This window comes from Cupressus sempervirens, chromosome 5 (assembly GCF_028749045.1).
Source record: "Cupressus sempervirens isolate cs-2001-9-10 chromosome 5, ASM2874904v1, whole genome shotgun sequence".
Lineage (NCBI taxonomy): Eukaryota > Viridiplantae > Streptophyta > Pinopsida > Cupressales > Cupressaceae > Cupressus > Cupressus sempervirens.
The window spans coordinates 558,900,357-558,921,553 of record NC_143122.1 but is presented as its reverse complement, the minus strand read 5'-3'; the positions used below and the strand labels follow the sequence as shown (position 1 = coordinate 558,921,553).

Sequence of the window (21,197 nt, the reverse complement as noted above, 5' to 3'; positions counted from 1 at the left end):
TTAATGTCATTATTATAATATTATAAATATCATTATAATAATGCAACTTTATAATTATTGAATAAATAAGAGCTCATGCAATTATTAACCTGATTTACTACAAGTGACGACCAACTCCAAGCCACCCACTGCACTGCCAAAAATAACAACTGGAAATAATAGACTTACTAAAAATAGTAAGTTCATAACTGAGACCCCCAGAACACCTTGTCAGCTCACGATGGTCGCTATGATGAGCTAACTCCATCAACAGCATGGACTTGCCAAAAATGGGGACATTACAATCCTCCGTCCCCGAAATTCCTTGTCCTCAAGCAATCTGATATGATACAAAAACCTCCACCGAGATCCCACAAGAAGCGAGTGATGTCCCCGTCCTCACTAAACCAACTAAATGCTAATACCATCATCAGAGCCAATAACATGACCTACAACATAGCACCAAATATCTTTAATGATGATGTAAAAGTTGAAACATCACTAACTGACAAATCCATAGGAGATCTCAACACACTCTCCTTACCCAATCATCCTGTAGATAATCCAGCTTAGACTCAGACCAACTCTGAACCCGATGCAAATCCTGAACATGTGAGTCAAATGCCAAACTATAAATACTCATCATTGTATGAACTCTATCATCAGTATGATCATTTTAATCAACATCCTCAAGTTGTTGTGATGACTCATCCTCAATCACACTAGTGTAAACCCACATACCACGATTCGCTGCTCCCTTTGGCATCAACGCACAAGTATGACCTTTAGAGAAAGGACCCTTGCACCAAAAGCACAGCTAACGCCTTCTCAACTCCTCTCTCAAAGTGACATTAGATCTCCCCACTGACTTGCCCTTGTCCTCAACAGCTGGTGGGGATGACTCATCATCAGGTAGAAGAGCAGAAGATTTCAAAGCAACCTTGCTTCGGGAAGAGGACTCCAAGTCTCGTGCCTTCTGCATTGCTCCGTGTAGAGAAGATGGGTCCAATGACTTCACCCATCCACAAAGTGGCTTAGTCAATCCCTCCATAAATAACATTACTCGTCTTCTCATGGGTGAGCTCAACCACCTTCTCCTCTTTCCCTAACAATGTCTTGTAACAAGTGCTACCCCATTCAAGAAGGTAATCCCTGTCAGCTACTAAATGTAAATTATTATGCTTCAAAATCTTAACAATCTCTAAGAGCAAGTGAATCTCTGGTAGGGAAAGGCAACTACCACCATGCTTGCTCGACATAGAAGCACCCCAACTAGATACAACTAACATCTTTCGGATAGCATCATAATGCTCAAGAGCTGAAAAGATGTCACTATCACTCACCTTCAGCTGTCTAATCACATGATGTCTCTACAAACCCTAGCTCCTACGCAAGCTCTCTGACTTACTAAATACATTGTGATAGGAAATTGTATCCATACTACTCACCACAAGATCACTAAATCATTGTGCTAACATTGTCACACAAATTAACAACCAAGGTATTGCTACTAGGTACCTCTACCAATACCTCCTCTAATGAAGCAGTCATTGTTGTGTCAAACTCCTCGCATGTTTCTGGTCCCCCCTCATTAGTAAATCCTTGTAAATCATGATCTTGGGACCTAGCATCATCCAACAACTATTCTGAATCATCACCCAAAATCTGATATGATATATCAGACTCACTACGACATGAATCATCAACATGTGAAACATCAGAGGTCCCTACAACACTAGTATCAACACTGTTCAACAAAGACCCATGTGTTTGTCGTTGCATAATGACTCAATGTCATCGCGCAGATCAAAAACACCAGAACATAAATCTGCATCACCTAACTCCTCTGTAACACTCAAACCATGAGTGTCATATGGGGTAGCTCCATGCCCTCATCTGTCCCAGCTGAGAAGACTACTACGTCCTTCTTGACTCAACACTATGACAGCTTCCATAAAAATCAGAACTGTTAGTCTTCAAAAACAAATGCCTCCTCAAGAGGGTCTAATCTAACAGCGGTAATGACTACATCATCTACACTCACTCTATCCGCAGCATCATCAACATGCTCACATAAGGGACTAGTGTCCTGACAATCAGACCCTTTATCACCCAATCCCCACTACTACCAACTTATGTAAGACTATCATCAAAGGTAGCTAGCATATCCTCAACATCATCCGCAGCACCAAATCTAGAATCCTTAATTTGTTGGATCCCAATGCTATTGTTCGCTAATGAAACAGACACATCCACATGTCCTTTAAAATCTCCAACATCATATCTACAAATAGGACTAGTGGTTACCCCATTAAGCATACGATCAACATGATCATAAGTTGCTAACAACTCACAGGGAGGACTTCTGGATGTCTCACCTATGAAAAACTCAAGCCTATCTTCCTACATTTTTGGTGAAGACTTACTAAAAATTGTTACCAGATTCGAAAATCTTGGATCCATCCTTTTTTTATGTTGTTTAAGCCTTTACATACTTTCCACCAAGGCATTTGTTTGCTTATTGAGCTTTCACTTGCTATTCATCTAGTTCCCATATTTACTTGATTTCCTATGTCTATCCATATAGCTGGAATAAATGCAAGAGTGTTGGTCACTCCAATTAAAACAGCGGATCCAAAATAATAAATATTTTTTCCTACCCCCACAAGATGGGAGGAAACCACTCTAATACTACTATAAAGAGCCATGTTGGCTGAAACTAGCTATGTTGAAATATATGGTAATATTTTGGAAGTTTTGTGTGTTCTTTGATTTTTTGAATTTTTGAGAGTATATGATTTTTTTTATTTTTCAATAGATATGCAATGCTAAGAGTAATAAAAAATTGACTATGCAAAGATCACTAATTAACTCATATTCCAATGCTGCAATCTATTTCTTTTCTATGCTCAAAAAATTACAAATCAAATGAAATAACCCTATTCAGTTATGCTTCTAGCAATACCACTTATTCAGACATTTGACATTTCAACAAACACTTGGTAGACAATCCAATTATCACTGAATATATGGTATTTAAAATTCCAAAACACAGTATCGAAAAATGCAACAATTGTTCACACATTCAATTAACCTTAGCCTTATACATTGCTCAGATAAATATCAAGCACTAATATATAAATCTGCCATGTGAATTTGCACATTCAAATCTGAAACAACAAAAGGCTCACAACAAATTCTGAATTTATTCATTAACTTACTGTGCTTCAAACAATTCCCTCTTGCAATCACATAAAGATTTTATCATCAAAACCACAAACGTCTAGCCATGAGAAATCCAAATCAGAAATTACCAAAAATCAGAGATGTAAATTACCAAACTCTCCAAGATAGAATTGCCCTCTCAGCCACAATCAATACAGTAAAAGAAGACACTGAATCATTCCAGCCAACAATCGCTCCTCAGCCACAAGAAATACAGTATGAGAAGCCACCATGAAAATCTCATAATTCAAAAGAAACCAATCTCCACTATACTTCAGCAATGGAGCAAAAACCTCAGATCAAACCCTTATACCTCAACAAGGGATTTGAAAATCAAAACCTTAGAAAAGCCACAAAAGCAAATAAATATTCAAGCGTACTTTTCTCAACAAATGGGTTTGTATTTATAACCTCCAAATGCCTTTTTTGTTGCCAAAATGTAACTTCACTCAAGAAGCTTCACCACACAACATTAATTAGAAGCTTCCATTAGATTCTTTCACTTGACTTGGCTTGACTAATTAATAAATGGCTCTTTCCAATGATAACTCAACTTTCTACTCAAGTGAAATTACAAAGTTAAATTATAACTTTATAATAAGCCATTTAATAAATTAATAATAATTTGGCCACTAAAAATATAATAACTCCCAAAGTACTCATCATTTAAATATGTCATTTGAAATAGGAGTTATACATATTATTTGTCCATGTGTCCAAATGCACTTTCCAAAAGTAGAAAGCGTCCATCTCAATCAACACTAAATTTACCACAAATAGTAAGTACACCAAACTAAGCCCAAACGAAGTCCAATCTGAGCCAAACAAAGACCAACTTGTAGCTTACTGAATTGTGGAGAAGATAAGACCCTCCTAAGCCAAGCCACTGCCTTAGAAGACCTTCTATCCACAATAATTAGCCTAAGAGGATCACAATAATAGGCTAATCCCTAAAACTTTGATGCCGGCAGAAAATGGGGACATTGTATCAAAACTTGCAGCAGTGATGATCGCTGCCTTGGAGAAAATGCCAAATGCCCTCTTGTAGATTCATACACAGCTGCAAGAACCAAGCCGCAGCAAGGAACAGACTCACTCCAGCACATGATTTTCTTAGCAACAATCCAAACGCCTTAATGGTGTCCCACGTCCTGAGATCTGATTGAGAATTGAATGCCCAATCTCATACAAAATGTAGAATTAGAATTTCGTCGTAGCTGTGTAACAACAATATAGAAGGCTTAGATAACTAACCACTAAAAGCCTCAATATGGACGCCAAGAATCAGATCGGAAAACTCCAGTACAATTTACTGTACAATAGCAATGAATTGGAATGTCAAATCACCTTCAGAACACAAATTCAATTGCTTTATAAAGGCAGCAATTGGTGCACAATTCAAGAGGAATTAGTCCTCGAGAAATTCAAAAAACTCAAACTCTCACCAAGAAATATATAAAAATAAATAGACAAGAATGAATTCCCTTCTCACAAAGCATTGCTTTTATAATATATAAAGATGGCTTCTTCAATACACCTTTCACTTTAAACCCCCTTGAATAATACAATTTATTAATTCTCTTTGGCTTCAAAAATGACTTTTTCAACCATATTATGATATTCTGACACAAAAGGTCATTGTTTCTTGTGCCCGTGATTTAAAAAAAAATTCAACCTAGTTCCAATGAGTCATTATACTAAGGTGGTCAATATATAACACCAGCAAAAATAGCAACCTCGGCATATATAGCTGAATAATAATTGTAATTCACCCATCTTATGAAAATGAGCAAAGAAGCATTAGAATCAAAATTTGACAACATGAGTGATACTGATGCTAAAAGACAATGAATGAACTTGATGGGGTGACTTACTAAAAATAGATGCTCCCTACAAGATTCTTGGAGGCCAAATCAGATGCTAGAAATAAAAAACTGAGAGCATCACTCAACTTCTCTAACTCATCTAAGCTCATCAAAACCAACTATTGATTTACTATAAATAGCAAGTCCCTAAAAATGGAGCGAAAACCCACCATAGGCCACTAGAAACCCTAATTACTCCACAACAAGGTCCTCTAAACACCAGTATCAGCATACAAGGACCCAATAATAGATTGAATCCATCAACTATGCCATAACTCAAATAGGGACATTATAGGAATCGTGGGAATTGGAGCACCAATGCTTAGAAACAGGAACATCCATTACATTGAGGTGTAGTTCTACGACAAGGGAGATGGTCAACAAGACTCCAAGGAAGCTAACATAAACCATACAGAGAGGTTATCCATACTAGTTCAGCAAGGAGGCGCCATCACAGCACTTGTTGATACTCCTAGGTGCACTATATTTTAGGCACGAGGTACATTCCTGGTGAGAAGATTGTGGTCATACTCAATAGTGGGGTCACAGTCAACTTTATCAACTCGTCACTCGTAAACAAAAGGGAATTGTGTGCAAAGAAACATGAGGGGTTCGAAGTCAAGGTTGCAAGAAGATATTTCTTTTCATGTACTCATTTGGTTCCACAACTAAAAATAACAATGGGAAACTACATAATGACAATAACTTCTTTGTACTAGGTTCCAAAAGAATTTCTTGAAGAAGTTGTTATTATACTTGAGAATAGAAGATGGATGAATATCTAAGCATCTAGAAAGCTTTAATATGTCAGTGACTCAATCAAACTCAGTAGAGGTGTCAATGGATGTAGAAGAAAGGTGTTAAATCTTGCTATGTTCGTCGCGAGACTCATGCGGCGGCCTTGTCATGACCATAGGAAGCACAATAATTGTCTTGAAGATAGAGGATATTGTTGGTTTACTTTCAAAGAAGATGAGAAGGAAGGTCTCCCTGAATGCCAAAGAGGCTTTGAGTGTTTGAGGAAGATCAAGAGAAATAGGCAAGAACGAATAGCAGCATGGTCATTCTAGGTTCAAGAATAAGGGAAGATTAAAATCCCTCGGTAAGTCCAAGGCAATTCGTTGGATCTTTGATGAACCTAGACACCTCTGAAAGGAGTGCATTGAACAAAAGAAGAAAAAGAAGCAAGATTCCAATTTCAAGTTTGAAAAGAAAGATGGAGATGCCTTTATTGCAGCCTTGGCCACTCGTGCAGAGTGAAAATGCATGGGATAGACTCAAGTGCACCTTTCCACATGACTCCTAATAGAAACTGGTTTATTAAGTATGAAAAGTTTGATGGCGGTAAGGTGTATTTTGGTGATAACTCACTTCTTGATAGTGTTGGTCGTAGAAGTGTTCATGTGAAATTGTAATGTCCCCATTTTTGGCCAGTCTATGCAGTTGATATAGTTATCTCATCATAGCGACCCTCATGAGCTGACAGGGTGTTTTGAGGGTCTCAATTGATTACTTACTATTTTTAGTAGGTCTGTTATGGGCAAAGGCTATTTTCAGCAGTACATTGGATGGCTTGGCAGTTGATCATCACCTACGGTTGATCGGGTTAATAATTACATGAGCTCTTATTTATTTATTATTCATTGAGTTGTATTATTATAATAATGACTTTAAGAGATATTTCTAAAAAGCAAATTGGAAAGTTTCTAGCATTGAGTTCTTTTGGGAATCTTCTATGTTTTGTGAAGTGGAGTTTTATAGAAACTTTTTGCCAACGAAAGCTTATAAATGAGAGCTCATTTCATCGGGGAAAGCACACATTGATTATATATTTGATTTTGTGGCTTTGTGGCTTTCTCCTGGGTTCTTAACTGTATGCCCTTGCTAATGTATAAGGGTCTCTGAAGTTTCTAATGTTTGAAGTCACTATTGATGTATAGTGATTTCACTATCTAAATCTCCTATCTGTGTTTCCTATGTCTAGGAGATTGTTCTAGTAATTTCATTGCAAATTGTGTTGTTATAGACAATTTTCCGAGTCTCCTTACTGTAATCACTGTGGCTATGGAGATTGTTATTCTAAAGGAAATCGATTGTATTTTGCTGCCAACTAGCAATATATTTGATTAATGTTTTGAGGAAATTGAAGATTGTTGTTTCTCTATTGAGCTGACGTCTAAAAGACTGTGGATTTAATTAGTGCTGGAGTCATACTTGTGCTGGGTGGAATTGTGTGCAATCAACACTCTTAAAATCATCCACCTGCGATTTTCTTATAGCTAGACGCCTCTCCTTTCTTGGTCGCGATTCGCATTTGGAGTTATTCGCATTAACTTCAGATTGTTGTAATAATGTCTCTAGCTTGCCTTGTGGATAAACATGAAGACGTGGGGTTGAGAAGCTTCCTTTATCTCATATTTGGATTTCCCTTTTAGCCGGCAAGCACAAGAATTAAGCTGTGGAGAAAAATCAGGTTTCATTTCTGAATTATTAGTGGAATTCAATTCATGTTTATTGTATTGCCTTTCTACTTAAAATTATGAATATTGCTGAAGTTGAGTTGCTGGTATTTTTCTTGCACTTTAAATGTATTATGAAAATCAGTTCTAATAAAACTAAGTGGCACAGTTCTAAAAAAACTAATTGGCATAGCAACATTGCTCATTGGCACCAAAAAATCCTATCAGAGCACACTTAGAGTTTTTATAGTGGTATCAGAGCGGTTTCTTGCCAGCTTGCAAGAATTGGGCTCAGTTTTTATTTTGTTCGGTGCTAACTCTGAAGATTTTCAGATATGATTACCAGAGTGACCAGCACTTTGATTTCTCCAGCTATGGACAGACATAGGACTAGTAGTTCTAGAAGTTGGTGGAGTAATGAGGAAGTTAGTATAAAAATGAATGCTTTGCAGGAGAGCATGGAGAAACTTAAGCTTCATCAATAGAGGTTGGTGGACAGCTTGTTAGATCCAGCAACAGTTGAGAGGGCAGCAAGGTATATGGTTTCCGCCTTTAAAAGGCCGAAATCGAGGTTGCAGGGAAGGAATCTTGAGTTTTCCCCGATAGGTGTCCATGATGTTGATGTACCTATATTTAGTACGGCACCTGCGAGTTCTATCCGCAGTGTTGATGATGGACTCGTTTCACACGGACATGTGGATGTGCCTATGATGGATAGCAACACTGAGTTTCAGCAGGTTGAGGCTCCCAAAGAAGTCGTTATGGTTAGTTCAGAGGCAGTTGATGATGTAGTTATCACTGACTTTTCAAACTCACTTGGAGGAGGGAGTTGTTATTGGCGACTTCTATGTCAGCTACTGTAGTGTTGCTCCACTACAGGAGCAAGTTGCTTCCTTAGGTGGAACCAAGGCATGTATAGAGTCACCCAACTTTGATGTTGGTGATATAGGTGTTGCAACAAAGTTGGGAGATGTGGATGCAGATGGTATGGACACATCTGATGATGCTATGGGCTGCACCGGGTATGATATCCCTTATCAGATAATGGGTGATGACTCTGGGGAGGTTTTTGATGAGTCCCAGGATCAATGTTTACATGAACTTACATTTGAGGTGGAAGCTGAGACATGCAAGGAGATTGATAGTGCGAGGGCTTCCATTTCTTCGGATGAGGAGCTGGTTGAGGTACCTAGTAGTTGTATCTCGGTTGTGGAGTTATGTGAGGATGATGGTGCACATATGAGTGATCTTGTGGTGGGCAATTCTGATTTAGTTTCCTATCACAGTGTAGTATCTGAGATAGAGATATTGCATAGGAGTCACAAGTTACAGAGGCATCATGTGACCAGTCACCTGAAGGTGAGTGATAGTGACATTTCTTCAACTCTTGGGCATTATAACGTTGTTCGTCAGATGCTAGCTATATCTGGTTGGGGTGCTCCTATATCTGATGAGTGCAGTGATACTACTCTTTCTCTAGCAGAGGTTCATGCGCTTTGAGAGGCTATCAGGATCTTGAAGCATAATTACTTGTAGCTAGTTGCTGACTAGGATTACCTTCTGGAGTGAGGTAGCATCTGTCATGAGACATTGTTAGAGAGAGAAGGTGGTGGGGCTCATGCAAGAGCTTGAGGTGACTGTGGACTCTCTTTGGTATACTTAGTGGGCTCTTCAAGAGTCACAGTCACAATTGGATGAGGTGACCTTAGAGTTGGAGCATGTTCAGACCACACCAGCCCTAGATCCAGTTCATTTGCATTTTGTGGTTGGTGGTGAGTTTGCTGCTACGGTTGGGGATGATGGACATGATGATGTGGCCGACACATCTGTCCAAGATATAGGTGCAGTAGGTATAGATGAGATGAGAGTATCAAGGGAGTTCGGCTCTCATGCTCATTTGCTTCCTTCTGCTAGAAGCGAATCTATTTCTTTGTCTCATACAGCTGAGAGCATTAGACAATTGGCAAGGCCACATTTTCAAAGGGATCAATTGTGGGTTGCAAGGGAGCAGGTGGATGCTTCCACATATAATTTCTACTACACAGAGTCCTTCATGGAGTATCTATTGGAGAGTTCGGATGTGAGGGAGGATTCATACAGAGTGTCTTAGGGTACTCTCATTCAAGGCTCTCATGCTATTCAGAGGTTGGTGGGAAAGATTGTAGAGACTCTGTCTGCTATGCTTGCCCACAGGGATTTTTAGGTTGGGTTTGCTGAGCAGGTTGCCCAAGATCCTGCCCGACCAATAGTTCAAAGTCAGATATTGGAGCCATCTTCTGATTCCCAATTTGATGATGATGATCCCTTGACAGAGATTGAGAGTTTTTATCGACATTACAATGTGAGGAGTGCTCATCATTTTTCTTTTGACCCACAAGTAGAGGACTTGGTTTCATGTTGGTGTGGGTTGGCTCCAGTTTCATACCATCCATTATGGGATGGGTTAGCACTATCTTTTGCAAATGGGATTGATAGTTGCAAGTTAGACCCCTTGTAGTATCTACACACCCATGACATTTTGGCAGAGGTTGGAGTTGGTGTTAGTGATTCAAGTACCTGTGGTTGTTATTGTTAAGTTGAGCCCAGAAATCAAAGGAAAATAAACAACAATGAGAAAGACCCAAATTTGAAACCATAAACATCAGAAGTATCCTGGAAAAACCCTTCTAGAATGAAGGGAGAAACCCAGCCACACAACAAAAACATAATTTTATTGATCATAAAAGTTCAAGTGTACAATGCCTATTGCTTAATGCGATATAAATAACTTAAGGAGAGACTCTTCACATTCCAACCAAAGGTCTCCAAATTCCCAAAACAAGACTCTTTATCCCAAAACAAGACTCTTTATCACAAATATAATAATGAGTTTGCATGCCTCAATGCATGTTGAATGACACATGTCATTACATTTAATATTACAATTTAAACATAAGTGTCTTTTTCAGCAGAACATAACAATAATGGTAATAACATTCATATTTCCAGAGATAAAGATCTCTATTGTAGCTACCATCTTCAACACACTCCCTCTTAGCCAAAGAGAGATCTTTAGATGAACAATCACACAAGACTGCAACCAAAATGTTAATGATAAAATCTCATCCCATATATCCTATAAGATTTATGAAAACCTGTAACAATCAATCATATTCATAGAATCACTCAACATGAAAAAATTTGTAAGACTCACAGCTAAGCCTTTAATCATGGACTCTCTCAATGTGAATTGTCATGGAATCTCTCAACATGATGACATCATAGACTCTCTCAACATGATGTTCACTGTCGCATAGTGAAAGAGTTATCATAGTTGATCTTACAATCTCATTTATTCACACAAGAATAGAAATAGGCATAACATAATAAGACTTAGTTCCATTTAAGTCCCAAATTTTATAAATACCACAAGTATCACAAGTATATATGACAATGAAGGAGATTTCATAAGCACTCCCTCTTAATTATGAAGCCTCCCTCTGAATCTACCATCTCCCAAAGCAACCTATTTCCTTTCTTGTTGCAGCTGTAACGATGAGAGATAAAAGATCAATCAATCAAAGATACCAAACAATAGCATATTCTACCAATATTAAGAATATGAAAACTTATCTCATGTTTGTCTTTTTAGATCAAAATTTTCTTTTATGTCCAAGAGGAGTGTAACCAAGAATCTGTGGGTCCCATTTCAAGTACAAGAGAAAAAACTTTATTCAACCACATCTCCACTCGTCTTTACAATCAATGACGCTGAGAATTTTCGTAAGCCTTTATAAAAAAAATCGACACAATATAAACTTTTATTGAAAGATAGCATAAGTCCACCACCCATAGATTTCAAACCAGAACAGTCACATAATAGTAATGGTTACCGCTAGCATGAATGTAAACAAAAGATATCAGGACATCATGATGATACCAGAGAACATGGAATGAATGGACTTGTCTCACTGTTGTTTGCTATGATAGGTATCAAGAACGAAGCACACTAATACAAAACTCTAGATTTCCAGATTGATTAAATGAGTTACTACAAAATAAACATGTCTGACTAAAGCATATATATCAAGCATATGGCCATCTGAATAAATAAATACTAATGATAACCCTAAGGGCGAAAAACAAATAATCTATGTAGAATGTAAATAAAGAAACAATTCTAAAGCTAGTAGCAAAATATTTTGATAGCACATATCATACCTGCGACTTTAAAAAAATAAAAATGAAACGCATACAAAGCAACAAACACACATTTAGCCGCATCGATTCACTGCAAAAACTTTAAATGGCAAAAATCGCAAATAAGGGATTGGTTAAAAGTTTCAAAGATGTACCTTTTATTTTATTTTATTTTCACAATAGCACCTCCCTTCTGTGAGAGGAATGACCTGAATAATGGTGAGCTCATGTCGTATATCATCCTTCTTACCAATCAACTCGCTGATGATCGAGGTGAAAAGCTTCTGGCTGTAAATAAGAAAAAACCCTTTGCAAGTTATTCACAATGCTCATTCTCGCTTGTCATATTCTTACCATAGACTCCTTTGATTGTGAGTCTATACAATGAGATGAAACCGCCCAAGATATTCAAGAGCTGACAAGACTCGATAATCCACCAAAATAAAACTGAAAGACAATAATTTCTTTGAATAAAGCTGGCAACTCTAATGTTACCGACCATCAAGGAGGTGTTACCAAATAATAAAAGAACTCCCGAAAATAGTAAAGTAATATTAGCAGCAGCTCCTCCTCCGTCTTGTGCAGGCAAAGAGATATGAAGACCAAGACATGCAATCTCAAGAAAGAAGTCTCAGAGACAATGCTAATCTGCATGAAATTGAAAGTAATCGTCTATTGTGTGCTGCAAATGGTTGAGGATAGCCAGAGAATTAAAATACGAATATCAATCGCAAAACTTCTCAAAAGTAAAACATAATCCTCAAAAGTCACAAAAGCCATAATAATAAAATGAGGTGCAGAGTCAAAACATTCAAAAGTCTAATGCAAATAAGATTTCCTAACGAAATTTCGTTGATTTGCATATAACGAGAGGAAAAAAAACAAAACACTCAAAACATAATAATGGTGACAATGCAAAGCATGTCAAGACATGCAAAATGACACAAATAATAATCTTGACATGGAGAGAGCAGATGCAAAAACTAGACTAACATCCAAAGCTGCAAAGCCACAACCCGGCATACCAGAGAGAAATAAAGATTTATATAAATTACACATAACAAACTTTCAAAAGAAGAATAAAACTCTGAATAGATACAGACATATCCACAGCTAAAATGACAATCATTACAGTAAGATAACCTCATTACTGATATCCACTAGGCTCTGATATCATGTTAAGTTTTGAACCCAGAAATCAAAGAAAATAAACAACAATGAGAAAGAGCCAAAACAAAAACCATAAACACCAGAAGCATCTTGGAAAAGCCCTTCTAGAATGAAGGGAAAAACCCAACCACACAACAAAAACATAATATTATTGATCATAAAAGTTCAAATATGCAATGCCTATCACTTAACGCGATATAAATAACTTAAGGAGAGACTCTTCACATTCCAACCAAAGGTCTCTCCAAATTCCTAAAATGACTCTTTATTACAAATATAATAACTCTTTGAGTTTCCATGCCTCAATGCATGTTGAATGACACGTCATTACGTTTAATATAATAATTTCAACATAAGTGTCTTTTTCAGCTGAACGTAACAATAACGGTAATAATATTCATATTTCCAAAGATAAAGATCTCTATCGCAGCTACCATCTTCAACAGTTACCATCTCCACAGTGCAGTTGGGTGTGATTATTAGTTTGATGGGAACTCAGGTGTGCACAGAGTTGGTATTTCAGTTGCGCTGAGTTCCAATGGGTTGTTGCCTTCATCAGCACCTCGGGTCAGTTTTCAGATGATTATGATGTTGATGTTCGTTATTTAGGTGTTGGTGCTACATGAATTGCTTGTACATAGCAGGGATGGTACATAGTTCTACCTTTGGGATCCTAGTGGATTGTGTGTTTATTTTGCTCCAGGATTGCTTGGGGACAAGCAATCTTAGGGAGGGAGAATTGTAATGTCCCCATTTTTGGCCAGTCTGTGCGGTTGATAGAGTTAGCTCATCATGGTGACCCTCGTGAGCTGACAAGGTGTTTTGGGGGTCTCAATTGATTATTTACTATTTTTAGTAAGTCTATTAGAGCCAGTTGCTATTTTGAGCAATGCAATGGATGGCTTGGTAGTTGGTCGTCACTTGCAATTGATCGGGTTAATAATTGCATGAGCTATTATTTGTTTATCATTGAGTTGCATTATTATAATAATGACTTTAAGAGATATTTCTAAAAAGCAAGTTGGAAAGTTTCTAGTGTTGAGTTCTTTTGGGAAACTTTCACGTTTTCTGAAGTGGAGTTTTATGGAAACCTTTGCCAACAAAAGCTTATAAATGAGAGCTCATTTCATCGGGAAATGCACACATTGATTATATATTTGATTTTGTGGCTTTGTAGCTTTTTCCTAGGTTCTTAACTATATGCCCTTGCTGATGTATAAGGGTCTCTGAAATTTCTGATGTTTGAAGTCACTATTGATGTATAGTGATTTCACTATCTAAATCTCCTACCTATGTTTCTTGCATCTAGGAGATTGTTCTGGTAATTTCATTGCAAATTGTGTTGTTATAGACAATTTGCCGAGTCTCCTTACTGTAATCATTGTGGCTACGGAGAAAGTTATTCTTAAGGAAATCAATTGTATTTTGTTGCCAACTGGCAATCGATTTGATTAACGTTTTGAGGAAATTGAAGGCTGTAGTTTCTCTATTGGGCTGACGTCTAAAAGACTGTGAGTTTAATTAGTGTTGGAGTCATACTTGTGCTGGGTGGAATTGTGTGCATTCAGCACTCTTAAAATCATCCACCTGCAATTTTCTTATAGCTGGATGCCTCTCCTTTCTTGGCCGTAATTCGCACTAGGAGTTATTTGCATTAACTGTAGACTATTGTGATAACGTCTTTAGCTTGCCTTGTGGATAAACATGAAGATGTGGGGTTGAGGAGCTGCCTTTATCTCATATTTGGATTTCCCTTTCAGCCGGCAAGCACAAGAATTAAGCTATGGAGAAAAATCAGGTTTCTTTTCTGAATTACTGGTGGAATTCGATTCATGTTTATTGTATCGCCTTTCTACTTAAAATTATGAATATTGCTAAAGTTGGGTTGCTAGTATTTTCCTTGCACTTTTAATGTATTCTGAAAATCAATTCTAATAAAACTAAGTGGCATAGCAACATTGTTGATTGGCAACAAAAAATCTTATCAGAGCACACTTAGGGTTTTTACAAAAAAAATCTTATGGTAGAATTACACGATTTCAAGGTGTCTTGCACATCCCGAGACTAGCAAGAAATTGATATCTAATAGCAAGCTAATAGATGAGGGTGTGTGTGTACAGTTTTCTGAAGCAAGTGTAAAAGTCGCAAGAGAAGCTATGTTGATAACAAGAGAATGCAAGTTGGGTACATTGTACCAGCTTGATGTATGCAGAGTTGAGTGCAATAGCACTTCTGATAAGATTGTAATAAAGGTCAATCCATTGGAGGAGAGGGCTTCTTTTTCAGAAACTGATCATGGATTTTGGGTACGCAAGGGTGTTATGTCTAGTGAATCAATATTATCTGCAAAGAAGACAATGTTTCAGCACCAAAGACTCGGCCATATAGGTGAGAAGGATCTATGAACTTTAAAAAATAAGAATCTAGTTGACACGGACAGACTGTTGCCCGCGGGGCTTTCCTGTCCGCGAGGCCTTTCTATCCACGGGGCCCCTCAATTTTTTTTTTTTTGGTTTTTTTTTTCAATTTTTTTTTTTTGTTTTTGTCAAAAAATATACAAAGCGCCTCAAATTTGCCTCTAACCATCGCCATTCAGCAACGACGAGGGAGTCCCCTTTTGCGACAATGACAGAGTCATCCTGGCACCATATATTTTGAATTTGGATCCGTTGACTGCCGAAGGTACCTTCTGCCTGTCCAAAGTTGATAATCTGATCGCTCCATTGTCCCCGATCTTCCGAATCTGATATGGTCCAACCCATCTGGCCTTAAACTTTTCCACTTTGATTTCCTTCCGACCGTCGTACGCCTTACGTCTGTTCTGTGCCACCTCCATCGCCCACTGTGCCTGCGGTCGTCACGCAACTGGATTATTTCCTTGCTATCGGTGCCCTTCCACTAATTTTATGCTGCAATATAACCTTTTTTTTCCGCGCAATCCATTCACCATGTACCGGGCACTGGGATCTTTTGTTTTTCTGTGTTCAGACTGTATGTTCTTCTCCTCAGCTTCAACCATGGCAGCTTTTCCTTCTTCCGCTTCCCTGCATTCCTCCGAACATTCATTTTCCTGTGTTTTTTCACGTTCGTCGACTGTTAACATATTGCAACTTGGAAACAGTTCGTAGTCTTCTATCTGGCAGTGGAACAGGCCATTCACCGAGTCCAAGTCGTCATCATTCGATCCTCCGTCGAGTCTCAATACTCCTTCGTCTGGTACCATTCTCCTCTTTGCTCCGTCATCACTTTCGCCATCACTTTCTGAATCTGACGATGCTACCTCCTCACCGACCATTTGTGTATGCAGGTCAATTGTGAATCTTTTGCCTCCGCGCTCCATTGATAAGGTATTTCGTTTCCAATCATGTTTTACTTTTGCTTGCACCAACCAATCCCGTCCCAAAATAGCATCATATCCTTTTCTTTTTAATGGAATGACCACAAAATCCAATAAAAATGGTTGCATACCAATTGTTACTAGTTGCGCTTTCAAGATTCCCTGCGGTTTGATTCCATGTTGGTCTGTCGTGAGCAACTGAAATGCAGGTGGCCACAATGTCGGCTTTCCCAACTTCTTCCAAGTATCCTCCGGCAACACATTCACGCCGGACCCTCCGTCGACAATTGTGTCTGTCAAAACATTTCCCAAAATCCCCATCTCGACGACCGCCGGGTGTCGTCCAGATGTGAGTGCCAGCAGCATTGGGTCTGTTGTCATCACTTCCCTACTATCCCTTCCTGTGTCCTCTGGTGCTTTCGGAAACGGTGTATGATTCAGAATGGCCGTCCGTAACTGGGGTATTGTCAGAAGATCACTTATCTTGACCGGTATCTCCGTTTGTAAGATCTGTCGTACAATGTTTTGTTCTGCAAAGTTCCTTGCCAAGGTGTCGGTGATGTCCTTCAACTGAGATGTCCCCGTCGACGATGCCTTTGCAATTTCCGCCTGCACTTCCCCCACTTTTCTCTTTTCCTTTGCTTACCTCCATGTAATTGCCAAAACCTCCTCTACATTCGTGCCAACAGTGATCAAGTTTACTCCAGCCTTTGGACACTTGGAATCTTCGTGATTGTCGGGTCCGCACCATCTACATAATAATTTCGGTGTGTTTTCCGCTGCACAATCCCGCGCAAAATGACCCCACAAATTACATACTCGGCATTGAACGATCGGCCGTCCGTTTGCATCATACTGAGTTCGACTTCGGCTCCCATTATTATTGTTATTGTTTGCATTGTTGTTATTTTGCCCTCTGCTATTATTCCTGTATCCTCTAGATGTAGCACCGGCGGTATTCGTGTTTCCGCTACTACCCGACGGGGAAGCCTCCTGTGTGAGAAACACCTACGGAGATCCTCTTGTCTTCATGTTAAAGGGGCACTCCTTTGTCGAATGGCCCATGATCTGACAAATGTCACAGAATTGGTTCTTTGGACACGATCCTTTAGTATGCCCGTCTGTCTTACACTCCGTGCACCACAACTCACTGCCTTTTGGCTCCTTCTGCATATTTTTAAACTCCTTCATCATGCGAACCATATCCTTCTGTAGGGCACGAACCTTCTTGTTGTTGCCTTCGTCGTCGTTGCTATCATCTCCGGCAAGCTCGTCGTCATCAGAATCAGAGGAGCTAGTTTTCTTCTTCTTTGTCTTCTGCTCACTTTCAAGGTCCAGTGCTCTGTTATACGCATCCACATATGACGACGATGGCACAATTTTCATTTTCCTCCGCAACTTCGAGCGTAGGCCGTCGACGAACCATCTTTTTTGCAATCCGTCCGCTGGCTTGCTTTCCATTTTGTTTATTAAGTCTTTTAATCTCCTGGCGTAGACGTGGACAATTTCGTGCTTCCCCTGTTTTGTATTGAAAATCTCTGCTACGATTTCATTATCGTCCTGCAAGAGTTTAAATTCCGCCAGGAACTCCTTTTTAATCTTATCCCAGGTATCCAGCTTTTGTGGATCCGTATCTGAAAACCAATCAATTGCGACACCCCATAGGGTTTTCGAAAATTGCCTGACCCATTCGTCGGCATCTGTGATTCCATTTGCCCACCAGATCGTCTCACATGTCTTACGATGTCAAATGGGGTCAGTTGTACCATCGCCTTCAAATTTCGGCAGCTTTTCTTTGGGTTCCGCCATCACAACACTGGAGGTCTGCACTCCCGCACCGGCGGTCTGCACTCCCACACCGGCAGTCTGCACTGCTACACCGGCAATCTGCACTCCCACACCGGCAGTCTGCACTCCCACACCGGTGGTCTGCACTCCCGCACCGAAGGTGTCGACAGTTGCAAACCTTGGTGAAGGAGAAGGATCCTCTGAAATTGTTTCCTGCGGAAGTTTATCCTGGACGAAGAGGTCACTCCACGCTCGTGCTCCGTCGGCACTGCGAGCCGTGCAAGTTGATGCTCTTCCGTCTGAGTTTTCTTCCCTCGGCAAACACAAGTTCAAGAACTCCTCTCGTGCTTCTTCTACCAATTCCACCCACTGCCGAGTCTCCTCCAGCAATTCTTCCGTGCTCCAGTGTCCGTCGGCAATCTTTTGAAATCTCCGTCAGCGTTCGGCTTGCTGTGCCAGAATTAAATTCTCTTGCGCAATACAGATTCCATCTTTTCCCTTTGCTTTCTTTCGATCCTTGTTAAGCTGATTTGGCATTAATCTTCATTCCTCCCACCTTCCAGATTCATAAGGCAACGACGCCAAATGTTTGTCGTACAGGTAAAGAAATCAACGCATACAGACAATGGAATAAAATAGTATAATTATATTCGCATATGCCGGACATACATTATGCTTCATAAGATTCGCAATAGTAGATGAATGATTTACAATGATCCCAGACGGGATATAAATACTACCGTCGAACCTTCCCGAAGGAGTCCGTCGGCCACAACATTACATCCACTACAAACTATTTACCCGTCGGCTACAAAACACAAAACACCGACGACAATCAATCCGTCGGCTACAGAAACACCGCCAGACCCATCCAGTCGGCTAACAATCATTTTTGTCAAGTGTTTATTAATATGCTCTTATTTGCCTCTTGAAATTCCTATAATAGTTAAGTTGAAAATTTCATATTCCTCTTCTCAAGATTAGTGTAGGAAGCATTTCCACATACTTCTTCTTCTTTGTAATTTTGACACCAACACATTAGACATAGTGGTATCATCCTTCCACAACTCCAAAACTCAAAGTAACTGTTAGAAGGTCAAGGTGCAAGATCTCTTCAGATTTATCATGATTGTAATTTTTTGACCATTAATTAGAATTTCAGACTGTTGGTCTATCATTGCATATCTTGTCTATTTTGTTCTTTGTATGCTTGGGATATTTCATGGGGCCATCTAGCATAGCTCCTTCCATAGGAAACATTAGGATTCCCCTGCAGCATCTCACAAATAAAAGCGATTATTGAATTTTGAAATCATGGAGTGATGTGGATTATATTAAACAGCTCAAAATATTGTCTTGAATGCTCAAAAGAATGAGAAGATTAATATTTGTTATCAGAAATTTATGGATAATGCTGAGCCTTGTACTATCTTTAGTCATTAAGTGTAGTCGATCTCCTCAGGAAATTTTTTAATGACTTGGAAATTACCCTCCATTTGTACTTGCTTGATCACTGCTAGAGTTGATATTACCGAGTGTTCGTGACATTTATCATCTCAAGACAATAATTCAATAGGCTACCTGAAGTATTTACAATAATATAAAAAATCTACTGATACTTGTTTATTTAGATACCCATATTTGGAATACTGTCAATTTCTCTCTACTTGACCATAACAATTCTGCAATTTATCTGATAATAAACAGAGCAGGTAGTCCAGGGATCGCATTCATCAAATCAAACTATAGATTGTCTGTTTTATCATTTTTCAAAATTAATATATTGGGGTGGCTGAGACCCACTCCAGGTAAAAGATACAGTATTATAAATATGCATTCACAATAAAAATATTACATTTTGGACGTTATTTGAAATACTGATTTTATTATTATTACATGTATTTTAATTTCTTGTTTAATCATAAAATAGAAGTCCTCTGTAGCATCTCCCAAAAGTCAACTCCCTGTCCTTGCATCCAGAAAGTGTGGACATTTAAAACTTGATGTAACAATATGTAAGCGATAAGATTAGTCCTCCATGTAGCTATCATGCCTTTAAGATTAACGTTGTTCATTATATATTAGTGTGAAAAAGTCAAACAGGTAAGGAAAGGGGATTTTCTTATGTTCAATTATGTATTTAACTTTTTTTCAGGTCAACATTGCTTGTATATTAAATCATTGGTGAAGATTGATGAAAATATTCCACTTATTCCTTTAAATTGTTCTTATCTGTGGCACTTCCATGCTATTGGTATCTAGCCCGTTGTGATTCTGTGATTCACAAGCTGAATTACACATTTTTCAGTTTCTATTTATTGAAGTGAAATAAGTTGCTTTCAAATGAATGTAATGCAAATATATGTGCTAAATTACTAGGAAACACACTAAACAATTACAAAGTGATAAATTGCTCCAAATCAATGTAATAGAGATATGCAATTTTGAAACACAAGCAAGCACACTAAACAAATCATGAACTGAAACAATAGAAACTAGAAGTCAACAACAATCCAATAACCTACTTCCAATAAGTTTAAACCCATGATGACTGCTATTGCAGAAGCAGCCACTGGAAGCCCTTGACCAATTTGTCCATATGCCTTTCCAGCAAATGATGCGGCAATACCAAGAACAGCGAGTGTTGTCGCAAGCCCTACTGAAAAGGCCAGTGAATTTACAACTCCCTGTTCATAGAAACAAACATTTATATTTTGAGTGAAGAGAGAATACATTTCTATATGACTAACAACAGTTTATGGACGTGAACATCCTCTTGGAAAACACTTAGCAAAAAATAAAACATCAGATCGAGACAAGAGTTAACTGCTAAACCAATTGTAGAGAATTAGAAGATAAAAGAAGCTAGCCATAATGCCTCCTAGAACACAAATTACTCGCCTGTGTGCGGCTTTCTCCAGACCCAAAGGCTCCTGCAAATTCCTCAATAATATGGCCACATGAGAAGGATTACACAAAAATCAAGGTGAAATTCTAACAATAAAGACATTGAAGCAAGTTCTATCTTCTTCAATATATAGACACCTTTTAAATTCTTACATACCAATGTAGCCAAGAGTTAGTGGCAATACACTAAGAGTGCATGGAGATAGACTTGTGACAAGACCTGCACCAAAAATAACAATGACACTGCGGATGCAAAGAGACAACTTAGAATATGGAATTGAAAGTAAT

At 38.7% G+C, this 21,197-nt stretch overlaps 1 protein-coding gene across 3 annotated transcripts in view; it reads right to left on the bottom strand.

Annotated features, from left to right (window-relative positions):
- The window catches only part of CCDA (cytochrome c biogenesis protein family), a 197,168-nt gene that overhangs the window by 94,156 nt on the left and 81,815 nt on the right, over positions 1 to 21,197 (bottom strand). For all 3 annotated transcript variants that reach the window (XM_089831872.1, XM_089831873.1, XM_089831874.1), the window contains 3 exons: positions 21,067 to 21,152; positions 20,904 to 20,935; positions 20,528 to 20,689 (listed from right to left, as the gene is read on the bottom strand). In XM_089831872.1, the coding sequence (XP_089687998.1) occupies positions 20,528 to 20,689; positions 20,904 to 20,935; positions 21,067 to 21,152 (280 nt within the window). The remainder of the gene's footprint in view (positions 1 to 20,527; positions 20,690 to 20,903; positions 20,936 to 21,066; positions 21,153 to 21,197) is intronic.